General features: G+C 42.6%; 1 protein-coding gene across 2 annotated transcripts in view; it reads left to right on the top strand.

The window, feature by feature from the left end:
- RACGAP1 (Rac GTPase activating protein 1) overlaps positions 1-19,497 on the top strand; it is a 39,448-nt gene that overhangs the window by 5,347 nt on the left and 14,604 nt on the right. For both annotated transcript variants that reach the window (XM_066614972.1, XM_066614971.1), the window contains exons 2-4: positions 9,971-10,055; positions 11,399-11,601; positions 14,792-14,922. In XM_066614972.1, coding sequence (XP_066471069.1) covers positions 9,971-10,055; positions 11,399-11,601; positions 14,792-14,922 — 419 coding nt within the window. The remainder of the gene's footprint in view (positions 1-9,970; positions 10,056-11,398; positions 11,602-14,791; positions 14,923-19,497) is intronic.

The following is a 19,497-nucleotide window of genomic DNA, read 5'->3' as shown; positions in this document are numbered from 1 at the left end:
TTTAATATATTAGACTTGATGGTACCATGGCATGTGACTGCATTGGGGGAAATTTTACAGATCTGTACTTTTAACAGGCTGCTCTGTATATGCTTTTAACAGTGATAGTCAATGGGGATTACTCTCCCTAGGATTCCAACCTAGGATTGTTAAAAATTTTCCTGCTTGATGATGTCACTTCTGGTAGGTCCTGACAGATTCTCATTCTAAAAAGTGGGTCCTGGAACTAAAAGTGTGAGAACCGCTGGTGTGGAGGATCCCCTTCACTTCAGGTCAAAACTTGGAGCTGGCAGCCCTAGTCAAGGATCTTCCCCATAGATGTGTTGGTGGGGATTATCCCTGCCTTTTACCCAGCTCCAAACTAGAGAGAAGCTGGGGTACTTCTCATCACTCTTGCTAGAGGGCAATGGGAGATTTGTCATGGTGAGCATGGCAAGTGGAATTGTGAACCCCTGTGCAAAACCACACTGGCTAGAAAATGTATTGAAAAGCTGTTGTTTCCCATTATGAAACAAACCTTGGAAAGTTGCAGACCCGCGTGTTCCCCCGAATGTGTGAAGTGAAGAGAGAGCTTCCACTGTCTCTAAGAAAAAAATGCAGTCTTACATTGTACAAATTAAGGAAATTTTGGTTTGACTACCTAGTATTAGGATTAGCAGGATTTCAGATTGTGTTTTGATAGCCTTTTTGGTTCTAACCTGGGTTTGTTAATAAGTTACAGTTTCCTGTGTGTGTTAACACAGACCTAAACTAACAATAGAAGCTTTCACTGTCCTCTTTTTTGGGAGGAACAGGGTGCATAAGCATGTAACTCTCTGACGCTTATTCTATTAGTGGGAAACTACTGTTTTCTATCAGGTTCATCTGAATATGACTACTCACCTAGCTGGTCTACTTCCGTAGCTGAGATGGAAGGGGTCAAATCTAGTGGTTCTTCATTCTTTGAGTGGTTATTTATAAGTGCTCTGTTGCCAGTGCTAGGCCTACAGTGATATAAGGCAGAGGTTCCCAAAGTGTGTGTTGCAATGCTCTGGGTTGTCATGAAGCACTCACTGGGGCATTGTGGGAAACTCGCTACCTGGCAGTGAGACTATGCTGCAACCCTACAAACAGTGGCAGGAGGCTTGGCGCATGGGCAGAGATTTTGAACCTGGTTTTCATACACTTGAAAAGGCCTTTCTGCCCTGAGGCTCTTACAGCCATCCGTAGCGTAATGGTTGACCTCTGAACCTGAACGTAAGTGGTGGTGGCGCATTTTTGCATCATCACCACTTCCCTGTTCCGAGTGGTGCTGCCTCTGCAGCGTGAAGGGCATTGCGAGTCTGGTACGTTAGGGAAATTGCCGGTAAGGAAATGGCCAACTCAGCGTGTATGTTTGAGGAGCCATTCAGGGTGGTGGATTCTGTCACAGGTGGAGACCATGTTGGATAACTGCTGGATGCGAGAGCACATCTTTTTCAGCTCCAGTGGTTAAAAAAAGCAAAGGCTGGTCTTGTCTGTCACAGTGGAGGGAAATGATGCTAGCATTGCTGCGTTTAATCTTAAAAGTGCTTTGAGACACTTGACAGAGGCTCCAGGTACTTGGGTAATTCTTGTTATTTCTTGGCAAATGTTGAGGTAATGTTTCTAAACTGTTAAATGTTTAGGTTTAGATTATAGTTTAAACTTTTTTATTGCTAAATACTTAGTATGGGGTGTGTGGGTAGAGATGGTAGCACTCCTCTCTCATATAAAAGTATAATTGTGCCATTTTACCTGAATGGGATTGAGAGGAAACAGTCTTTCAAAAAACTGCTCTTCCTGCAGAGATGAAAACAGGGCTGTTCCCTGCGTGGCCTTTTATGCTTTCCATAATTATTCATATTTTAGATACAGTGTAAAGTGTTACTACTTGGGCTTTTGATAAAGTAGTCGGCATTGTGGGTTTCTAGCCTACTTAAGTGGCTGGCCTCTCCTAGTGGTTCAAGAGGCTCCAGTGGAATCTGTTATGCATTGTTGATTCTAATTTTAAATATCAAACAAATTTCTGAATTTTTTCCCAGTTTAAAAGCTGCGAGACCCCTAGGCTTCGTTCATACATACTAAAATCCTCCATGTGAAGTGACTTCAATGACACAGAGCAGTGGTTCCCAAATGTATCTGAATCACAGCACCCCCACAGCATTCGCGGCTCAGCCAGGTGCTGCCATCTTGGATCTCATGAGATCCAAGGTAGCAGTACCCAAATCTTGAAAGATTCAAGATGGCAGCACCTGGGATAACAGGCAGGTGTGGACATGAGGGACATCCTGCAGCACCCCGTGAGTGTTCTGTGATACCCTAAGGCAGTGACTTTCAGCCTGTTTCATCTCATGGCATTCTGGCATGATGCTAAAATTTTCAGGGAACACCATCAGTTTTTTGACAAGGCACACCATGCTGCTGGTAAGGGGCTCACATCCCGAATAGCCCTACTAATAAGTTACCCAACCGCAAACTTCTGTGGCACACCTGCAGACCATTTGCAGCACACCGGTTGAAAACTGCTGCCTTAAGGTGTTGCTACTGGGAACCCCTGTCATAGAGGGTACAATATTGCTATTAAGCTCATACTTTGTTTGCTGGATGTATTTGCAGATAGTGGGCTGTTCTATGTGGACTATTCTAACATGTATGGTCTAGGTTAGGCCTTAGTTCAGCCTTAGTGTAAGAGTGTTGATATGTGGGGCAAAGTTTATATGGATGCTTATACTAGGAAGATTGCTGCGGAAAGTAGTATTTTAAACTACAGAATTACAAATAGCCAGAACTTGAACTTGGTAGGCTGAACTCAAGCATGAACATCAAGCTAGTACTTGAAAGACATGGGGATGTATCTTGCAGTACCAAAGGAAAAGTATTTGTAAAGCAACATTTCTTGTTGGTATATTAAGTATGCAGAACTTGTGGCTTTAGGGTATTTCATTTTGGTCTGTGAGGAGTTCTTTCAGTGGATATGGCCTTTGATGCTCAGCTTCGTGCAGAGGATAAGTTAAAGTACCATTTTATGTTGATATCTGTACAATTACAGGTATATATTCTATTAGCAAAATCGGCAGCCCTATGCCACGCAATTTGCAGGCAAAAATGGGGGAGGGGGGCTACTGACAAATTTGAGGTTTGCAAAGCAGAAAATTTTGGAATACTTTCCAAATTAAACCTCCTCGGAAGGGGCAAAATCCCTTCCCGTCAGTATTCTCATTGAATGCTAGTGTTTGCATTGCGTGCATGGCATGTGCATTGGTTGCTTTGTTTTGGTGGTTCAGCTGAACAATGTTCAGAGTTTATCGGGTGTGGGCTTTGCTTTTCTTCAGAGGAGGAAGTGAAACAATGGAACTGACATTTTTTCATCTGCCTCCCCTCCCATCAATAATGTGGCTCCGGGTAAATAGCAGTGGGATCTAAACAAGGTAGTGAACAAAGGAAAGAAGAAAGTAGAGCAACTCTGTGACCATTTTGGTGTCTGAGCTCACCTACTCTGCACCATTGCCCAACCTCCATTGAAGGAGATGAGCTGCAAGAAACTGAGACTTAACTAAGGGAGAAAGGGTGCAGATTGCAGATAAAAAGAACTTGAAAGTACGAGGGGGAAATGAGATGAAGCTGAAGTACGCCGTCTATCTTGGGGATCCACAGGAACATTTTGTTAATGGATCTCACTTGTATACACTCAGCTCAGTTCTGTGCTGCTGATACAGCCATCGCAGCTTGTTGAAAGGAAAGGGGTTTATGGGTCTAAATTCTACAAAGTTTTATGGCTCCCCACCAGCCCCTGCTAGTTTGCTGCTAAAAATATAGTCGGGCCCCGTATCTGAGGGTGTTCCATTCCAGGTCCGATAAGGAAACTATGGAAATGGGGGATTGCAGGATAAATTGAGACAAGGCCATGAAAGCCACTTATGCTAACAAACCAAATATTTATAAGTTTAATGAACCAAATGTTTATGCTATGTTATGGGTGTTTATAGCTAAATTAGTTTAAAACAAATTATTAGTTTATATGTTTACAGTTATAGGGAAAATATTCACAAACTATTAATTAAAAGCCTAAATAGAAGTTTAATAGGGGTTTAGAACCAAAAAGCATTTTTCAGGTCTCTGTCTGCAAACTGCAGGCTGGCTGTTAAAAATGGTCTCAAGGAATGTCTTTTTGGCAAACCACCTGGCATCCAGATAGCAGAATGAACAGGGAGGCAAATTCCATTTTTAGGTTTGCTTCTAAGCAAATGAGAAAAGCATTTTTGCATTTTAAACATTATATTTTCAGAAGGACAGTGTAATAACACTATAAAAGCTATTTAAACCAGAGGACGGTCTTGTATGCAAGACTGGGAGGAGTTAATATACCAAAGCATCATAGAAGTGCCAATGTTTGCATGCATTCTTCAATATTTTAATAATTATAGTCTCTAGAGTGTAACTAACACATATATGGGATGTAATAACATTAAAATAAGTTGGAATGGTTTGATTAAAGCATAAACACACAAAATAGTAAAAAGCCATTAAATTAGACCATTAAGGCTGCTTAAGTCTCAGATGTGATTCAAATTGCGACCTCAGCAAAAGCCATTCCAGCCAAAAATCAAAAGGGTCTGTCTCACAGACAGCTCATAGATATGGAATATAGGAGCTGTATCTCTGCTACCTTGAAAACTCCAAGTCTTGCAGAATTTGTTGCATCTCATAGAGACTTGACTGCAGCATACGGGCAGAATTAGAATAAGGGAGTAACATCCCACACAGTTTGGTTACAATAAGCAGGTAAAAAGCGAGTGCACTTGCAACAAAAAGCGAGGGCAATGTTATCTAGTTGGCACCAAGAAGTAGGAAAATTGAAAAGTTATACACAGGTTTGAAACATTTAATGGAGAAGTTTTAGCAATGCAACTTTTTATCTGTTGGCAAATAGAAATAGTTTTCTAAGATACAAACACCTGCAAACACCAGCTAGACAGAAGATAAGCAGGAACATTCCTGAGAAAGTCCCCTGATCAGCAAAACATCATGAGAGCCTCTGTCTGAGCTGAAAGCTGACAGAAGGGGCTGGATTTAGTTAAAATGAATGAGAAAGGTCTCTTAAAATCCTTTTGTACGATAAGAGGTTAGTTTGTCTTGTATTAAATATATGTTTACACCACTATACATCTCAAAAGGTAACAGTTCACATATGGAATCACACATGGAATAGAGGCAAGCCAGAGGACTTGATTTAGACAATGTTGGCACAGAGCCCCACGGTGTCTGGAAGAAGGAATGTTAAAGATAAGCAGGTGGCCCTTGCCAAGGTCAAAAATAAGTGTAGAGACATACCAAAAGCCAGTAATTGAGTAAAGAGTGCCACCTAGTGGCTTTTGAAATCTTTAAGATATATATGTCTCAATGTACATTTTTGCCTTTTTCGGAATTTGTAACTTGAAACCAACCAATCAAATGCTTGTACAGTTATCTGTGGCCAACCCTGAGAAAGCCCCCATCTCTGATTTCAGACACCAACCAATGAGAAGTGTCCGACTCAAACAAAGGAGCCAGAATAGAATATAAGCAGGAGGGTCAGACTGGAAAATTGCTCTCTGAGAGCTCCCATGTGGCTCTCATTGCTCTCTTCGCTTTGGACAAGGAGTCCCTGAGAAGCCCGTTGCTGGCAACGAAATAAAGCTTGCAGATGATCACCATTCTTGCCTACTGAGTTTGCTTTTGGACTTTGCTTTTGACCTTGCAACAAAATAGCAGGCCTCCTCACCTATTGTATTACCTTATTTTTTGTGTAGTTGTACTGGAAGCGCAGGTGTTTCTTGCTTAAAACAAAGCAGCGCAACACTTCCTGTTAGTCACCCTCTAGTGTGCAGGTTGGCTGCCTGCACAGCACATTGCTTTGGCTATGTTTTTTTTAGCCAGGGAAATATGTGGAAGGGATGTTTTTCGGCATGCCACACGCATGCTTCCAGCGTAGTTATTTCAAAAAAGACAAAATAGTTCCTTGTAATTAAAATCAATTGTTTGGTGGTCACCATGTTTTCTTCATACACTATGGAGGCCACCATGTTTCTGACAGGTTCCTGCATTTGTTTTGATTGAAAATAGGTGGAAGTGATATAAGCATGGTGGTGGCCATCTTTTCTAGATGGTGATATAAGCCATGGTGGTGGCTCTGAGTTGGCTTGGAGAAATTCTAGTTTGGCTAGCACACTAAGACTCTAAAAAACAAACATGACCCAAGTGCCCTGGAAGCTAAAAAAAAAAAAAAAAAGCTCTCTAGTGCTAGAAGCTAAAAAAAATTGCAGCCTTTGTTTTAATAAGTTTAAAGCAAGAAACACCTGCACTTCCAGTACAACTACATAAAAAATAAGGTAATGGGGAGTGTATCCGATGATAACAGGAACAAATACTGTTCAAAAGTTTCAAAGAAAAGTACTTTATACTAGGTCCCAGAATTACATACAGTTGTACCCGTGCTTTTGTGCATGCCCAGTTAATCTGTTGTGGTGCTTTTGCACAGGAGCGAAAGTGCTGGGCTAACTGTTTTGACTTGTGTATATTCTGACTTCTAGACAAACTTCTAGATCAGAACTGGTATGTTTCTTGAGGACTTAACAATTAGTAAACTTGTACATATCTGAAGTGCATGTCCTGGAGTTTGGGGCAGGGAATCCTAGAGGTATTCCCTTGCATGAGTGTGTGTGAGCTCATGGCATGGTTGACTCCATGCAGCTTGGCAGAACTCATGGAGGGTGATCCTGCTCATTGGAAAAGGGGGAGGAAGCAAGCAAGATAGGGGCACATCTCTACAGGTCATAGAGAACAAGCAATGGTCTTGCACCCCTTCTAACCCTATGCTGAAATCTTATTCCTGAACAAACCTGCGCAAGCACAAATGCTACTCGCTATAACAATTCTTAGGGGACTTTATAAAAATGACAAATGGATTCTGCCTAGCTCTTTAAAAGCTGCTGAGCTTCTCCTGAGTTGAAATGCAACAGTTAAGGATGTTTGCTAAGATTTTGGATCCCTGCTATCCTTGAGTTTTTGATCTGGTAGTTAAGATAAAATCACTAGCAGGACTGTTGCTCCTGCTGATGCACTCTTTGTTTATATCCTGCTCTAGGTATGTCAGATAACATTTAAAATGAAAATCATTCAAGCAAATATATTTACCACTACAAAGAGGATTACACAAGCCTACAAAACACCAGCCCCCCAAAAGCCCTTTTTAGTTGCCAATGATGTTTGAACAAATTTAGGATATTTTGGGGGTGCTGAATCCAAAAATGGCATCGGCTTTGTCCGATTGGCTCTAGTTTTGGGGATACAGCATAGCCATCTTATATGCTGATTCAAGCAGCTTCCTTGTGAGGAAGGTGATGGCATGGCTTCCTCATGAGGAAGCTGCTCGAATCGATGTATAAGGTGGCTATGCTGTATCCCCAAAACTAGAGTCAGTCGGGCAAAACCAATGCTATTTTTGGATTCAGCATCCCAAATATTGTCCTTGTTGGCTATGTCAGTTTCACTTTCAGGACCCATCAAAAACAATTGAATCGGAACCCACAGTTTGAGAAATACTGTACAGGTACTAAAGTGTGCTTGCTCAGAGTGCTTTTTGTATTATGCATTTAGAATGTTTTTCTGTGGCCTTGTAGCCATGAAGGTGGTGCATTGTCTGGCACAGATGGTACAATATAAGCATTGCACTCTACTTGGTGGTAATTTATTAGCCATAGTTCCCATTCACATTTCTAGCAGCTACATGGACTGAAGAAGGAATTTCCACATTGCTGAACCTAGCAGTTTCTCTTAATCATTGCTGTGATGTTACTGACGCTGCTGCTTGGGAAATGTGCTGACCACTTTAAAAGCTATTCGTAGTAGGAACAGTAGCTTACAAAAATAAAAAAATGAAACCTGTTCAGAGGTCTTCCAAAAATACATATTTTATATTTTTCTGGTACAGACCTGCCCTGTGTTCTGTTCCAGAACCCCCATGGTTAAGTGAAATGTTGGATACCAGGGAATGTCCCCCCACTCTTCAGAGGCGAGGGGAATAGAGCTCCCCTTGCCTACAGAGGGGATGTATGAACAGGGGCCCATGGACCCAGTCAGTGGATAAGTGAAACCCAGGTATGGGATCTGCAGATATGGTCCCCTTGTATATTGTGTGATTAAAATAATGCTAGTAATAGGCTGAATTTGACCTTTTTTGTTTATAAACCCTCTAGCTAATTTGAAAAGGAGTCTTGAGGTGCTCCAGTCTATGCTAGATGGATTTAGATCAGAGTTTCTCAATGTTTGTCCCCCACCATACCACTTTGCATGGTTCACCTATTGGAAGTACCACCAGAAGTAAATGGTGATGGTGTCATCACCAATTCCTTCTGTACTGGGAGGGTCTTCTTGATAGGAGGGTGGGTTGGGTCGACTTGGAAAAAATTAGGTTTATCCTTTCAGGGGATAATGAAAATTTTTCTGTGAAAGTGGCATTTTAATTTAATTTAATTATTAAAAAGAGGAGGCGGTCAAACACAATTGTAAAGGAAGGTTAGGGTTTTTTAAAAACGGTTTACTGATTTTGTTTTGTTTATGATGCTGATAAAGGTATGACGGTGGTATTGGGAAGACAGATGCAATGTGATAAGCACCAGTTAGAGGCTCAGGGTGGACAGGAAGGCTTTTTTGAGTGTGCAAAACACGCACTGGAGCTCTGCCTGAGCCAAGCCTCCTACTGCTGCATGTTGAATTGCATTGCTGGTCTCATTGCCCGGCAGCGGGGGTCTGGGAGTGTTGCATGTACCATTGGACACCACTTTAAGTACCACTGCTTGAGAAACACTGATTAGATTTAACTAAAGGAATTTAAATTGCCAAGAGAAAATGCATGGTAAATCACTGATTTCAGTAAAGTTTCCTGTTTTGTAATTTGGCACTTCTGAGAGTTGCATGCTAACTGGTGGTTAGATCAGTAAAAACACTGATGATCTTCTGCAAGATCTTTGGTCGTGCAGATTGCGTGTGTGAACCTAAGCTGTTCTTTAGATATTAATTTAGTGCCTGGAACTGTCTAGAACAGGGGTCGAATGTGGCCCCCCAGAAGTAATTTATCTGGCCCCCATTTTAATTGGGCTCTCCCAGTGTGATAACTGGGTTCTCCCATAACTTGCAAACATGAATAAGATATACCCATTTTCTGTCATTTGCAGCTAATGAGTTTCTGTGAGAACAAAGTGCATATTTCTGGCCATCACATGCTTAATGATGTCACTTCTGGCCCTCAGCAGGCACTATGAATGCAGGCACCATGAATGCTAACTTTGGCCCTCTGTATGAAACGTTTGACATAACCTAGTCTAGAAAGCAAGGCTTAATCATAATAGTGTGTTCTTCATGAAACAGAAAGTGAATTCTATGATGACTGAACGTTTATAAATTGTTTTCTCTAACACAATAAATAAGCTGTTGTGATATTTATAATATTAATTTCATGTCAAATATTTTCTCCTTGTTTAAAAAGACTTTTCAGAGCCATAAGTTGGACTTTAGTATATTCAACTCAGGTTTCATTTTTATCTAGACACTTTTGATGTTTTAATTTTTTTCTCTGTTGCTCCAATCAAAACTCTCTTCCCATAAAGTCTTCCTCAAGACCTACCTTTCTGAGCCATTTGGCTTAACACTGTAGTCTTCACTGCTACATGGAACCAAGTATCTGTAAATGCATTTTCTCACATACATCTCTTGCTATTTTTCTGTCTTTCCCTCATCCTCCGGTTGGTTTTAAAATGAAGGATGAAATGTGTAAATTGACTTAATGGTAGTGTTCAAATTAAACTTCAAATGGCTGAATCCATAATGTAGTTCTAATTCATAAGCTTGACAACCTTGCAGGTGAAAATTCGATGTGCTTGTTGGGGAAAAGAAAAGACTAATCTCTGAATTATTTCATTTTCTTGGTGCAAAGATGGAAGTTACAATGCTGAACGTACGGAATCTTTTTGACCAGCTTATGCGTCAGGCAGAAGTTCTGAATGAAGGCTGTGAATACCGTAAGTATGTTTTAGTTGGGGGAGATTACATGCAGGTGACTAAAGAATGCAGAAATCATTTCTTCAGATGCCTTCCAGCTCTATGGTTCAAAAATATGGGGGTGGGGGGGTATATCCACAGATCCTGTATCTGCAGATGCCTTAAGGCATTAAAAATGTCACTTCCAGTTTTCACAAAAACCGGAAGTTGCTTTTTTTACTCCCTAAAGGCATTCTGAGTCTCGCAGAGGCTGCAGGTAGACATGTGCTGCCTCTGCTGGACTCAGAAAACCCTATGGAGGCGAAGGGAGCAGAGCGCCCTCAGCTCCAGAGGTTGGGGGGAGGCATCTCGTGGATTCCCTTATCTGCAGGGGTTCTGGAATCAAGGGAATCTGGAATCTGTATCCTTTTAATGGCTTGGTGGAAATGAGGTTTTCCAAATTCCTTAGATCAGTCTGTTCATATATGTGAACTGTCTCTAGAAGCTGGATTATTGGGATGGATGCCTTCTTGTAGAAAACAGGTCTGCATATCAACCAGTGGGTCTTGTTCAACGTGGTTTCTAGGCAACAGTGTAGAGCATGTGGTTAAAACATTATGGCTCTAGTAGTTACCTTATTCTGTCTGTTGCCTCAGGGATGTGATGTTACATTGCCATATACCATTGCAGGTCTCACATTGCCCAAGGGAAGTGTACTGTGTCACAGAATAATGACATCCTTAAATAATGGGGAGTATGGGGGGTAGTGTTGGCTGAGGGCATGGTTTGTGCAATGTTCTGTAGATGTGGCTTTGCAAGATGAAACGTTTATATTCCCCTTAGGGCTGTGGGGCAGTGTTAAGCAGCTAGAGGAAATTGGCTTTTTCCTTTCAAATCAATGCTTGTATAATTATCTAGCTGAATACAGTTACTGGCCCAGACATCTGTAATACTAATCTATATCTATTGAAGCATATTACAGTAGTTACATTTAAATTTTGCTGTTGTATGTTCTTTCTAGTTTGCTAATCTGTGACCATAAAATAATCCATTCTCAAGTTAATTATAGCCGTAGCTTCATCCTTTGGTATGAAAACTGGCAGCAAATTCATATTTTTATTTCAATGCAGGCATATTTTCAAATTCATTGGTCATTCTTAACATTGAATCTGACTGAATGGCCCAACATACATCCTTTGTTGGGAAGTAAAAATGGAGGAGATTGTGGGTCTTCTGCCCTGTGTTCTAAATTATTAGGTGCCAACATGCCTTGTGCTGTCACTTTTTTACATCATGGTAAGTATCTACTAGAAAGATATGAGAAGAAAATGTGGAAAGATATTAAGGCAATCCATTGTAAATGGATTACAATGTGTATTCTCAGAATTTATCCAACTGGCCAAGAATTTTGAAGAGTTTAGGAAAAGGTGGCAGAATCTGGAAAATGAGTTCGCCAAGTGCAAGGATCATCTGATGAAAGCAGAAACTGAGCGCAGTGCCCTGGATGTCAAGCTGAAACATGCCAGAAATCAGGTGGATATAGAGATCAAACGAAGACAACGTGCTGAAGCAGACTGTGAGAAGCTGGTGTGTACAATGTTGCTTCATCTCCTTTTAACATGTGGAATGATAGGCTTAATATAAGAGCCTTACTGGGTTGGACTGGGGGTCCATCTAGTCCCTGTTTCCAACAGTGGCCAGCCAAATGTAGAGTATGAGGGCAACAACCCTTTCTTGTTTGTTCCAAGTGTCTGACATTCAGACACTTGGAAAGAAAGCATGAGGCTTTCAAGATAAGCACAGAAAGCATGGAGGCTTTCAAGATAAACTCGAGACCTTAATGGACTCTGTGTATAGTTGGTTGTTGGTCATGTGGATGATATCTGTTCTATGGGGTGCGTGTGTGTTCAGAACACAAGCAACAACATGCAGATTGTTGTTGGAAAATATGATCCTTCCCTTAACAAATAAGGTGTCTGGGTAGATGCAATTGCTTTGATGTTAAAGGTACTTGCTAAATAGTAGTTCTGTTATTACTGTGACAAGTGACACAACTCCTCTGTTCGTGCCATGCCATGGCAGTGCCTCTTGTTAAAAGCTTCAATATCTAACTGAAATGGGCAGCCTGATCCTAAAGTGGTGCTGCACTGGTACAGTGCCAACTTGAGGGCTGGCAGCGCCAGCACAACAGCATGCGCTACAAGCGGTGATAGGGAATCTATAGATATCCCCTGCCACCATCCCAGGCTGATGAAACCAGTTGTGGGGGGGCTATTTTGGGGGGGAATCACCTCCCATGAAACCGTATATCCTAGCAGTGTTTTAAAATGTCCAGAGAAACTGGACAGTTCTAGAGATGGGGCAGTCCACTCAATTACCAATGAGTATGGTCTAGGCAGGCAAGGAGTCAAAATATAACTACTGCAGACACTCGTCTATAAGTCGACCCCACAGATAAGTCAAGGGCAAGTATAGAGTCAACAATCATGGAATTTTCTATGACCCTCAGATAAGTCGGGGCTTAAACTTAGGGGGGTGTCTGACTATAGTTTTGTCTGATTTTACCTGAGGCCAGGTCCTGAAAAATAACCTACCACTAATTGTTACCTAAGAACTGTAGTCTCTAATTTATTAAAAACACAGTAAAAGATCATGATATATTTTCTTTTTAAATTCTGGTCTTCACCATCTTTTTGTAAACACTATTAGAGGAAGTGCATGTAAACAACAAACCAGTGGTTTCCAACCTGGTATTCATGTACACCCAGGGACACTCAACAGGACCTTTAGGGGTACTTGAAAAAGAATGGAATAATGGCAGAAAAAGGCAGACCATGCTCAAGAATGCACAGCCTGGAAGGGAGGTAGTTAGTTGGCTGTGGAAGCCTCACCAATAGCTAGTTTTTGGTCATCAATTCATCTATGAGCCCGTGATTGAAAACCAGCACAGTAAAATAGCTGAAACATAATATGGAAAGTGATCAGTCACCCAGAATTTCTCAGCACCCTTCTGGTGCAAAACAGTGCAAAGGTAGAGTCTTCTGTTCTTCAAATGGATTAAAAGAGAAATTATGTAATGAATACATGAAGTCTGGGCTTTCATATGGAGGAGATGAGGGCTTGTCTTACTAATTACGAACATTTTGCTAATAGGAAGGGTACAATTTATGGAAATGGGCTGCCAAGGGATATGCAAGTGAAAAAGGTTGAACCATGAATCAAATCCACCTTTAAGGTGTCTGGTGTGTTAAGCCAGAAGCTCTACATACATCTGAGAGTATAACAAATAACTGAGAGTGTGCAATTCAATTCACAGCAGAGAGATGCAGCTGCATATATTTGCAATCCTTTTTACTCAGAAGTAGACCCACTGCTTTCCATGGGTGTCATTCTGAAGTAATGGTGCACTGAATTGTAGCCTGGGAAGGAGGGTCCCATCCTGGTGTTTCCAAAAACAGACCTGCTTTGCAAGCATTTGCCAAGCAGAACCAGAACCAGGCTGCAGCAGAAGGAAGGAGATGAAAAACTTAACTTTGGCTGGAATTTCCCCGTTGCCGTAGAAACGATCTCTGCCCTGCCTGCCTGCCTGGTGCCTGCCTGCTGCTTGAGAAACAAACTGTTCAGAGTTGAAAGGCTCTGCCCTCTGATTGATCCGGAGATCAGGCAAAGTGCGAATTGGAGCTTGATTACTTGGCAGAAATTTCCCTTACTATAGGTGAGTATCTACAGTAGCTTATTAAAACCCAAAATAAAAAGCTTTTAAACAAAATGAGGAAGGGGTAGAGAAAAGTATAACCAGCAGGCTGGTCTGCTTGGTCTCTGGTTATGAGGCACTTTGGATTCTCATGTCTGTCACTCTGCAGATGCTACCATTACAGGAAAATAGGAAACCTTTGGTTTAGAGTCCTTATTGGGGGGCAGGGGGGGAACTTGTCATATATCTCCCTTTGACTAGTATTATAACCTGGGCTTGTGGCCATGGGTGTGTGAGTCCCCTCCCCCCTTGTCTGTGATAAAAAAGTAGCAGGGGGAAAATGGGGCATTTATCACAGATCTCTTGCTTAGTCAGGACTGAAGTGCCAGCTGCTCAGTTCACTCTTCTGAGATGCAGTCTCCATTCTGTTATTGTCTGTTCCAGGTTTCAATTCTCTAGGTGTTCTGAGTGTGTGTTTCATTGGATGCCACAAGTTTCAACACTGATACACCTGGAGAATTGTGAGAGATTAAGCCCTGCTTCTGTAACACAAAGGAAATCTTCCTGGTGTTGACTGCCCTTTTCCCAGGACCAGTACTGGACCAATTACTAGACCAGTAATTTACTACTTAAGAATTGAATTAACTAGTACTCGTCCCTTAAATATACTTGGATGCATTTGGAGCCAAGGTGCTTTATTGCCTCCCTTAGTTGATGGGAATTGTTCATTTTTGGCCACTTGCTCAATTCACAGGTGCCATGTGAATGTGGTGGAAACTATGGTGTGGTGTTTGCATAACTATATGCAAATAGAATCTGTAAGATGCCAGTAAATTGCTTTATGGCTCAAAGAAATCTATTTGGAGTATCTTATCTTTTTACATTGAATAGCAATTTGATCCTGCAAAATTCCTATGCTGCCGCTTTAAACTAAGTTGATGCTATCATTGAGAGACAGGTGTGTATTTCTTTATAGACATTAATATGCTGTTGGTGTAGCAACTTTCTTCAGAAAGCTATGTGTATTATGAGTTGTCTGATAAATAGAAAGTGAAAGTACTTTTGATGTTTCCTAACTTGTAGGAGCGACAGATTCAGCTGATCAGAGAGCTGCTGATGTGTGATTCTTCGGGCAGTATTCAGCTCAGTGAAGAACAGAAGTCGGCACTTGCCTTCTTAAACAGACCTCAAACTTCCATTGGGGGAAACAAAAGGTAGGCTAGGAGACGTGCTGCTTAAGGCTGCAAGAATGATAAGTATGTTCTTGAGATAAATAACCAACTGTCACTCTGGTTAGAGAACTTGTTTCCAGCCTCTTGGCAGTATTGTTCATAGTCACACAGGTTCATACTGTATTGTAGTCTCAGAATATTTGGTAGTTAAAAGAATTCAGTCATAGCAACCCAGCACAATGTTTGTATTTTATGCTGAACCGATAATTGTGTCTAAAATGTCACTCTTGTAGTTTTCATGAATTTTGCAAACATGAATTGCCAATGGTTTCCTTTAGCCTTTGGGCTTTACGAATATCTAAGGCCTTGAACTCAGTATTGAAATTTTGAATCTGAGTTCTGTGTTTGAGGGATAGTTTTCAGGATGCCAAGGCTTTGAGAATTGCACAGTGTGGTTGAACAATGTACAGAACAATGTTGCCTTCTTTAGAACACACTTTTTTTTGCTGTAGAAGTCCTTCAGTTCCTTTATAGCTATAATCCCATCTCTTGTCAAAAGACTTTTCTGATGTAGCAGTGTTAACCGGAATGTCAATTACTCTGCCTTTACATCAGTAATAAAATTAAAGTTAGAAACACCAGAAATACACTTTTTTCAACAACTGACCTAGTTCCAAGTTTTTAGAGATCAAGTTACTTCTTGTGTGGCAAAGGGTTATTTGATGTGAATCCAGCTTTAATGGACACTGGGAGAGCTCCTTTTTAACTGTTAAGCATAGATTTCAGTGCTATGCATCAGTAGTAGAAGTTTAACACTTGAAGAGTGGCCAAGGGAGCCACTAAAACATTGTTTTTTTTAAGTTGGTAGGTAGCTGTACCTTAAATAGAGCCTAATATTGTATAGGCTAACTAGAAATTCTACCTTGAGTTGTAACCAGCAAGGTACTCGTATCCAAGCAATGATGGAAAGAAGGTCTATAAAGTGATTGTGCATGAAAAGATATGGAATCTTGGAAGTGCTTCCTTTATGATGGAATGATAAAATATAATGTAAATTGAGATTTTTTCATTATGGACTCCTGCTAACTGGGTAAGAGGCACTTTTTCAAGTGGGTGCTCCTCTTTTTAGCAGGGGGAGAGTAACTGGCCCACCTCACCCCAGCAGTGTCTTCTCTAGTGGCTGTCTGCTGGTGTTCTTTTGCATCTTTTTAGATTGTGAGCCTTTTTGGAACAGGGAGCCATCAGTTATTTGATTTTTCTCTGTAAACTGCTTTGTGAACTTTTAGTTGAAAAGTGCTGTATAAATACTGTTAATAATAATAATAATAATTAATGTTCAAAGGGATGAAGAAAAATAATGCTGCATTTTGGAACTGAACTAGTATTGAATTTATTTGCTGTCCTTTTTCATATACTAGTAAAGGAAAATGCATCTGGCCAGTTTGGATTATACTAGGGGTCTCCAAACCCCGGCCTGGGGTCAAATGTGGCCTGCGGCAAGCCTCAATCAGGCCCACTGCAAATCTCTGGTCCCCTGAAAGCCTCTAGCCCACTCACCCAAATGTGACCAGAGCTGTGCTCCAGTCACATCTGGAGATCGTTCTGAGGGCCAGGAGGCCATGTGCCCCCCCCATGCCTTCTAAAAGCTTAAAACAATCACTTCCTGGTTTTCCAGAAAAACTAGAAGTGTCATTTTTGGGCCGTCTGAAGGCCTTAGGTTTTTTTAATGTATTAAAATTTTATATTTAAAATTTATTTTTCTGGCCCTTGACAGCATGCCAGATATTTGAAGTGACCTTCTGGCTAAAAAGTTTAGAGACCCCTGGATTATGCTAACTGAATTACTTCCTCTTTGGCTGTGCTAAGAGTAGTCTCTGATCATGCATGCTGCCCTTACTTCCTAGCATGCTAGGGAGTGTTGAGGGCAGTTTAGGCTACCTGCCCCACCTCAACCACTTAATGGAACAAAACTCAATTTAATGGAAAAAAACTCCAGTGTATTGCAGAGAGAGTAGAATGTACATGTTTACAGCATGCCTGTCCCATAATGTTCAAAGAGAGGCTGATGGGTAAGGTATTGTTCAAACTGGCCTATGATTCTGGCCAGAGTTGTGTGTAAGAAGTTGTCTTCTCCCCATATCCCAGCATTGCATTAAGCAAGTGAACATTTCTGCTCAGAACAAATGATTCATATAGACCATGCCTCCAAGATTCAGCTTTTTAAACAATGGGCAGCCCAATCCTGAGCTGCCTGCAGTGTCCAGGCTCGGCGACTCTGTGGAGGGCTGCCGCCAGATCCTGCACCTCCTGTGCTACCGTGGGAGGTACCTCCCCAAGTAAGGGAAGCAAGTAAGGGAAGCAACCCCGCAATGGGGCTACTCTCTTTAGCGCTGACCAGAAGGTCGGTGCTAAAGTAAAGACTCTCACGTAGGGCGCACAGCCCTGCACAAGCACCCTGGATCCTGTGGAGCATAGCTCCGTGCATCTGCCTCCTGCCCACCCCCTGACACGCCTCCCGCTTTCCAGAACACCTCCTCCACGTCCCCAGCCACACCCCCGCATCCTGTTCTACTAGGATCGGCCAGTCTCCAACATCCCGTTTCTGGGCAAGGTAATTGAGCGGGTGGTGGCGGCCCAACTCCAGAGGGTCTTGGATGAAGCGGATTATCTGGATCCTTTTCAATCTGGTTTCAGGCCGGGCTTTGGGACGGAAACTGCCTTGGTCGCCTTGGTGGATGACCTACGCCAGGGACTGGACAGGGGGAGTGCGTCCCTGTTGGTCCTGCTGGACCTCTCGGTGGCTTTCGATACCATCGACCATGGTATCCTTCTGGGCCGATTGGCCGAATTGGGAGTTGGAGGCACTGTTTTGCGGTGGTTCCGCTCCTACTTGGAAGGTCGGTCCCAGATGGTGGTGCTGGGGGATGCCTGTTCGACACCCTGGCCATTGAGGTGCGGGGTGCCGCAGGGCTCAATTCTGTCCCCCATGCTATTTAATATCTACATGAAACCGCTGGGAGAGGTCATCCGGGGGTTTGGAGTGGGGTGTCATCAATACGCTGATGACACCCAGCTTTATCTCTCCTTTCCTCCAGACTCCAGGGTGGCAGTTGAGGGCCTGGAGCGCTGTCTGGAAGCAGTGAGGATCTGGATGGGGGCTAACAAGCTGAAATTAAATCCGGATAAGACAGAGGCTCTCCTGGTTCGGAAATCCTCGATGCAGGTGCTGGATTATCAGCTTGCTCTGAATGGGGTTGCACTCCCTCTGAAGGAGCAGGTCCGCAGCTTGGCGGTCCACCTGGACTCGCAGCTGCTCCTGGATTCCCAGGTGGCGGCTGTGGCTAGGGGGGCCTTCGCTCAGCTTCGGCTGGTGCGCCAGCTGTGTCCGTACTTGGATCGTGCAGACCTGGCCACGGTGATCCATGCTACGGTGACATCGAAGTTAGATTATTGTAACGTGCTTTATGTGGGGCTGCCCCTGAAGACGGTTCGGAAACTGCAATTAGTGCAGAATGCGGCGGCCCGTGTGGTCACTGGAGCTAGGTGGTTTGACTCTGTCAGCCCGCTTCTCCGGGGGCTACATTGGCTGCCCATTCGTTTCCGGGCCCAATTCAAGGTGCTGGTTTTGGCCTTTAAAGCCCTATACTGCTCTGGGCCAGGTTATCTTAGAGATTGCCTACTCCCGTACAATCCGGCTCGTCCTCTCAGGTCATCAGAGAAGGCCTTTTTACAAGTGCCGCCACCTAAGGAGGTACGTGGGGCGGCGGCAAGAAATAGGGCCTTCTCAGTAGTGGCACCAACGTTGTGGAACTCCCTTCCCCTTGACTTGAGAATGGCTCCCTCTCTTGAGACCTTTCGGCGAGGCCTGAAGACCTTGTTGTTTAACCAAGCCTTCTGACGTTATGGCCTTTTTAACATCTTTTATATATCTTTTAGTTGCTTTTTTACAGGCCCGATTCCTCTAAGAACTGCTGTTTTATGCTCTTTTATTCTGACTCTTCTGACTACTGTTTTTATGGGTTCTGCTAATGTGTTTTTTAATATGTTTTTATCTGTTTGTGAAATTATGTTTTAATCTGTTTTATATGTTAGCCGCCCTGGGTCCCTTTTTGGCAGAAGGGCGGGATAAAAATAAAGTTTTATTATTATTGTTATTTATTCTACAGCCTGGCGGTCCAGGAGACCGCCAAGCCACAGAACCTAGGTGTCTGCTGCGTGCTAGCCCAGCTCCGGCTGCCGCTGGGCTAGCTCCAGCGGGAGCCCGGCATTGAGCCCACAAATGTGCCTTATGGCACGGAGCCATGCCGCGGACCGCAGGATTGGGCTCTGAATCTTTTGGGAAAAGGTTGAAGTGACAGGAAAAAAAACATATAGTGTGGAGAGGAATAGGCATGTGATATTGCTGGGCAAATTGGCAAGGGAATCATTAATACCCATAAATGACACTCGGTATTCTGCATAGCTGTTAATCTTAATGTTCCAGTTTAATTTTTGAATCTTCAATAGACATGTTTTGACAATTTATTTCTGTGACAGAGTGGTAAGAACCTTGGTTTTTAAACACAAACAGGTGTTCTCAGAATTTTCCATGCAGTAGTATTGCACATGGGCAGAATA

The sequence above is a fragment of the Tiliqua scincoides genome, chromosome 2, assembly GCF_035046505.1.
Source record: "Tiliqua scincoides isolate rTilSci1 chromosome 2, rTilSci1.hap2, whole genome shotgun sequence".
NCBI lineage: Eukaryota > Metazoa > Chordata > Lepidosauria > Squamata > Scincidae > Tiliqua > Tiliqua scincoides.
This window is presented reverse-complemented; position numbering and strand designations above follow the sequence as displayed.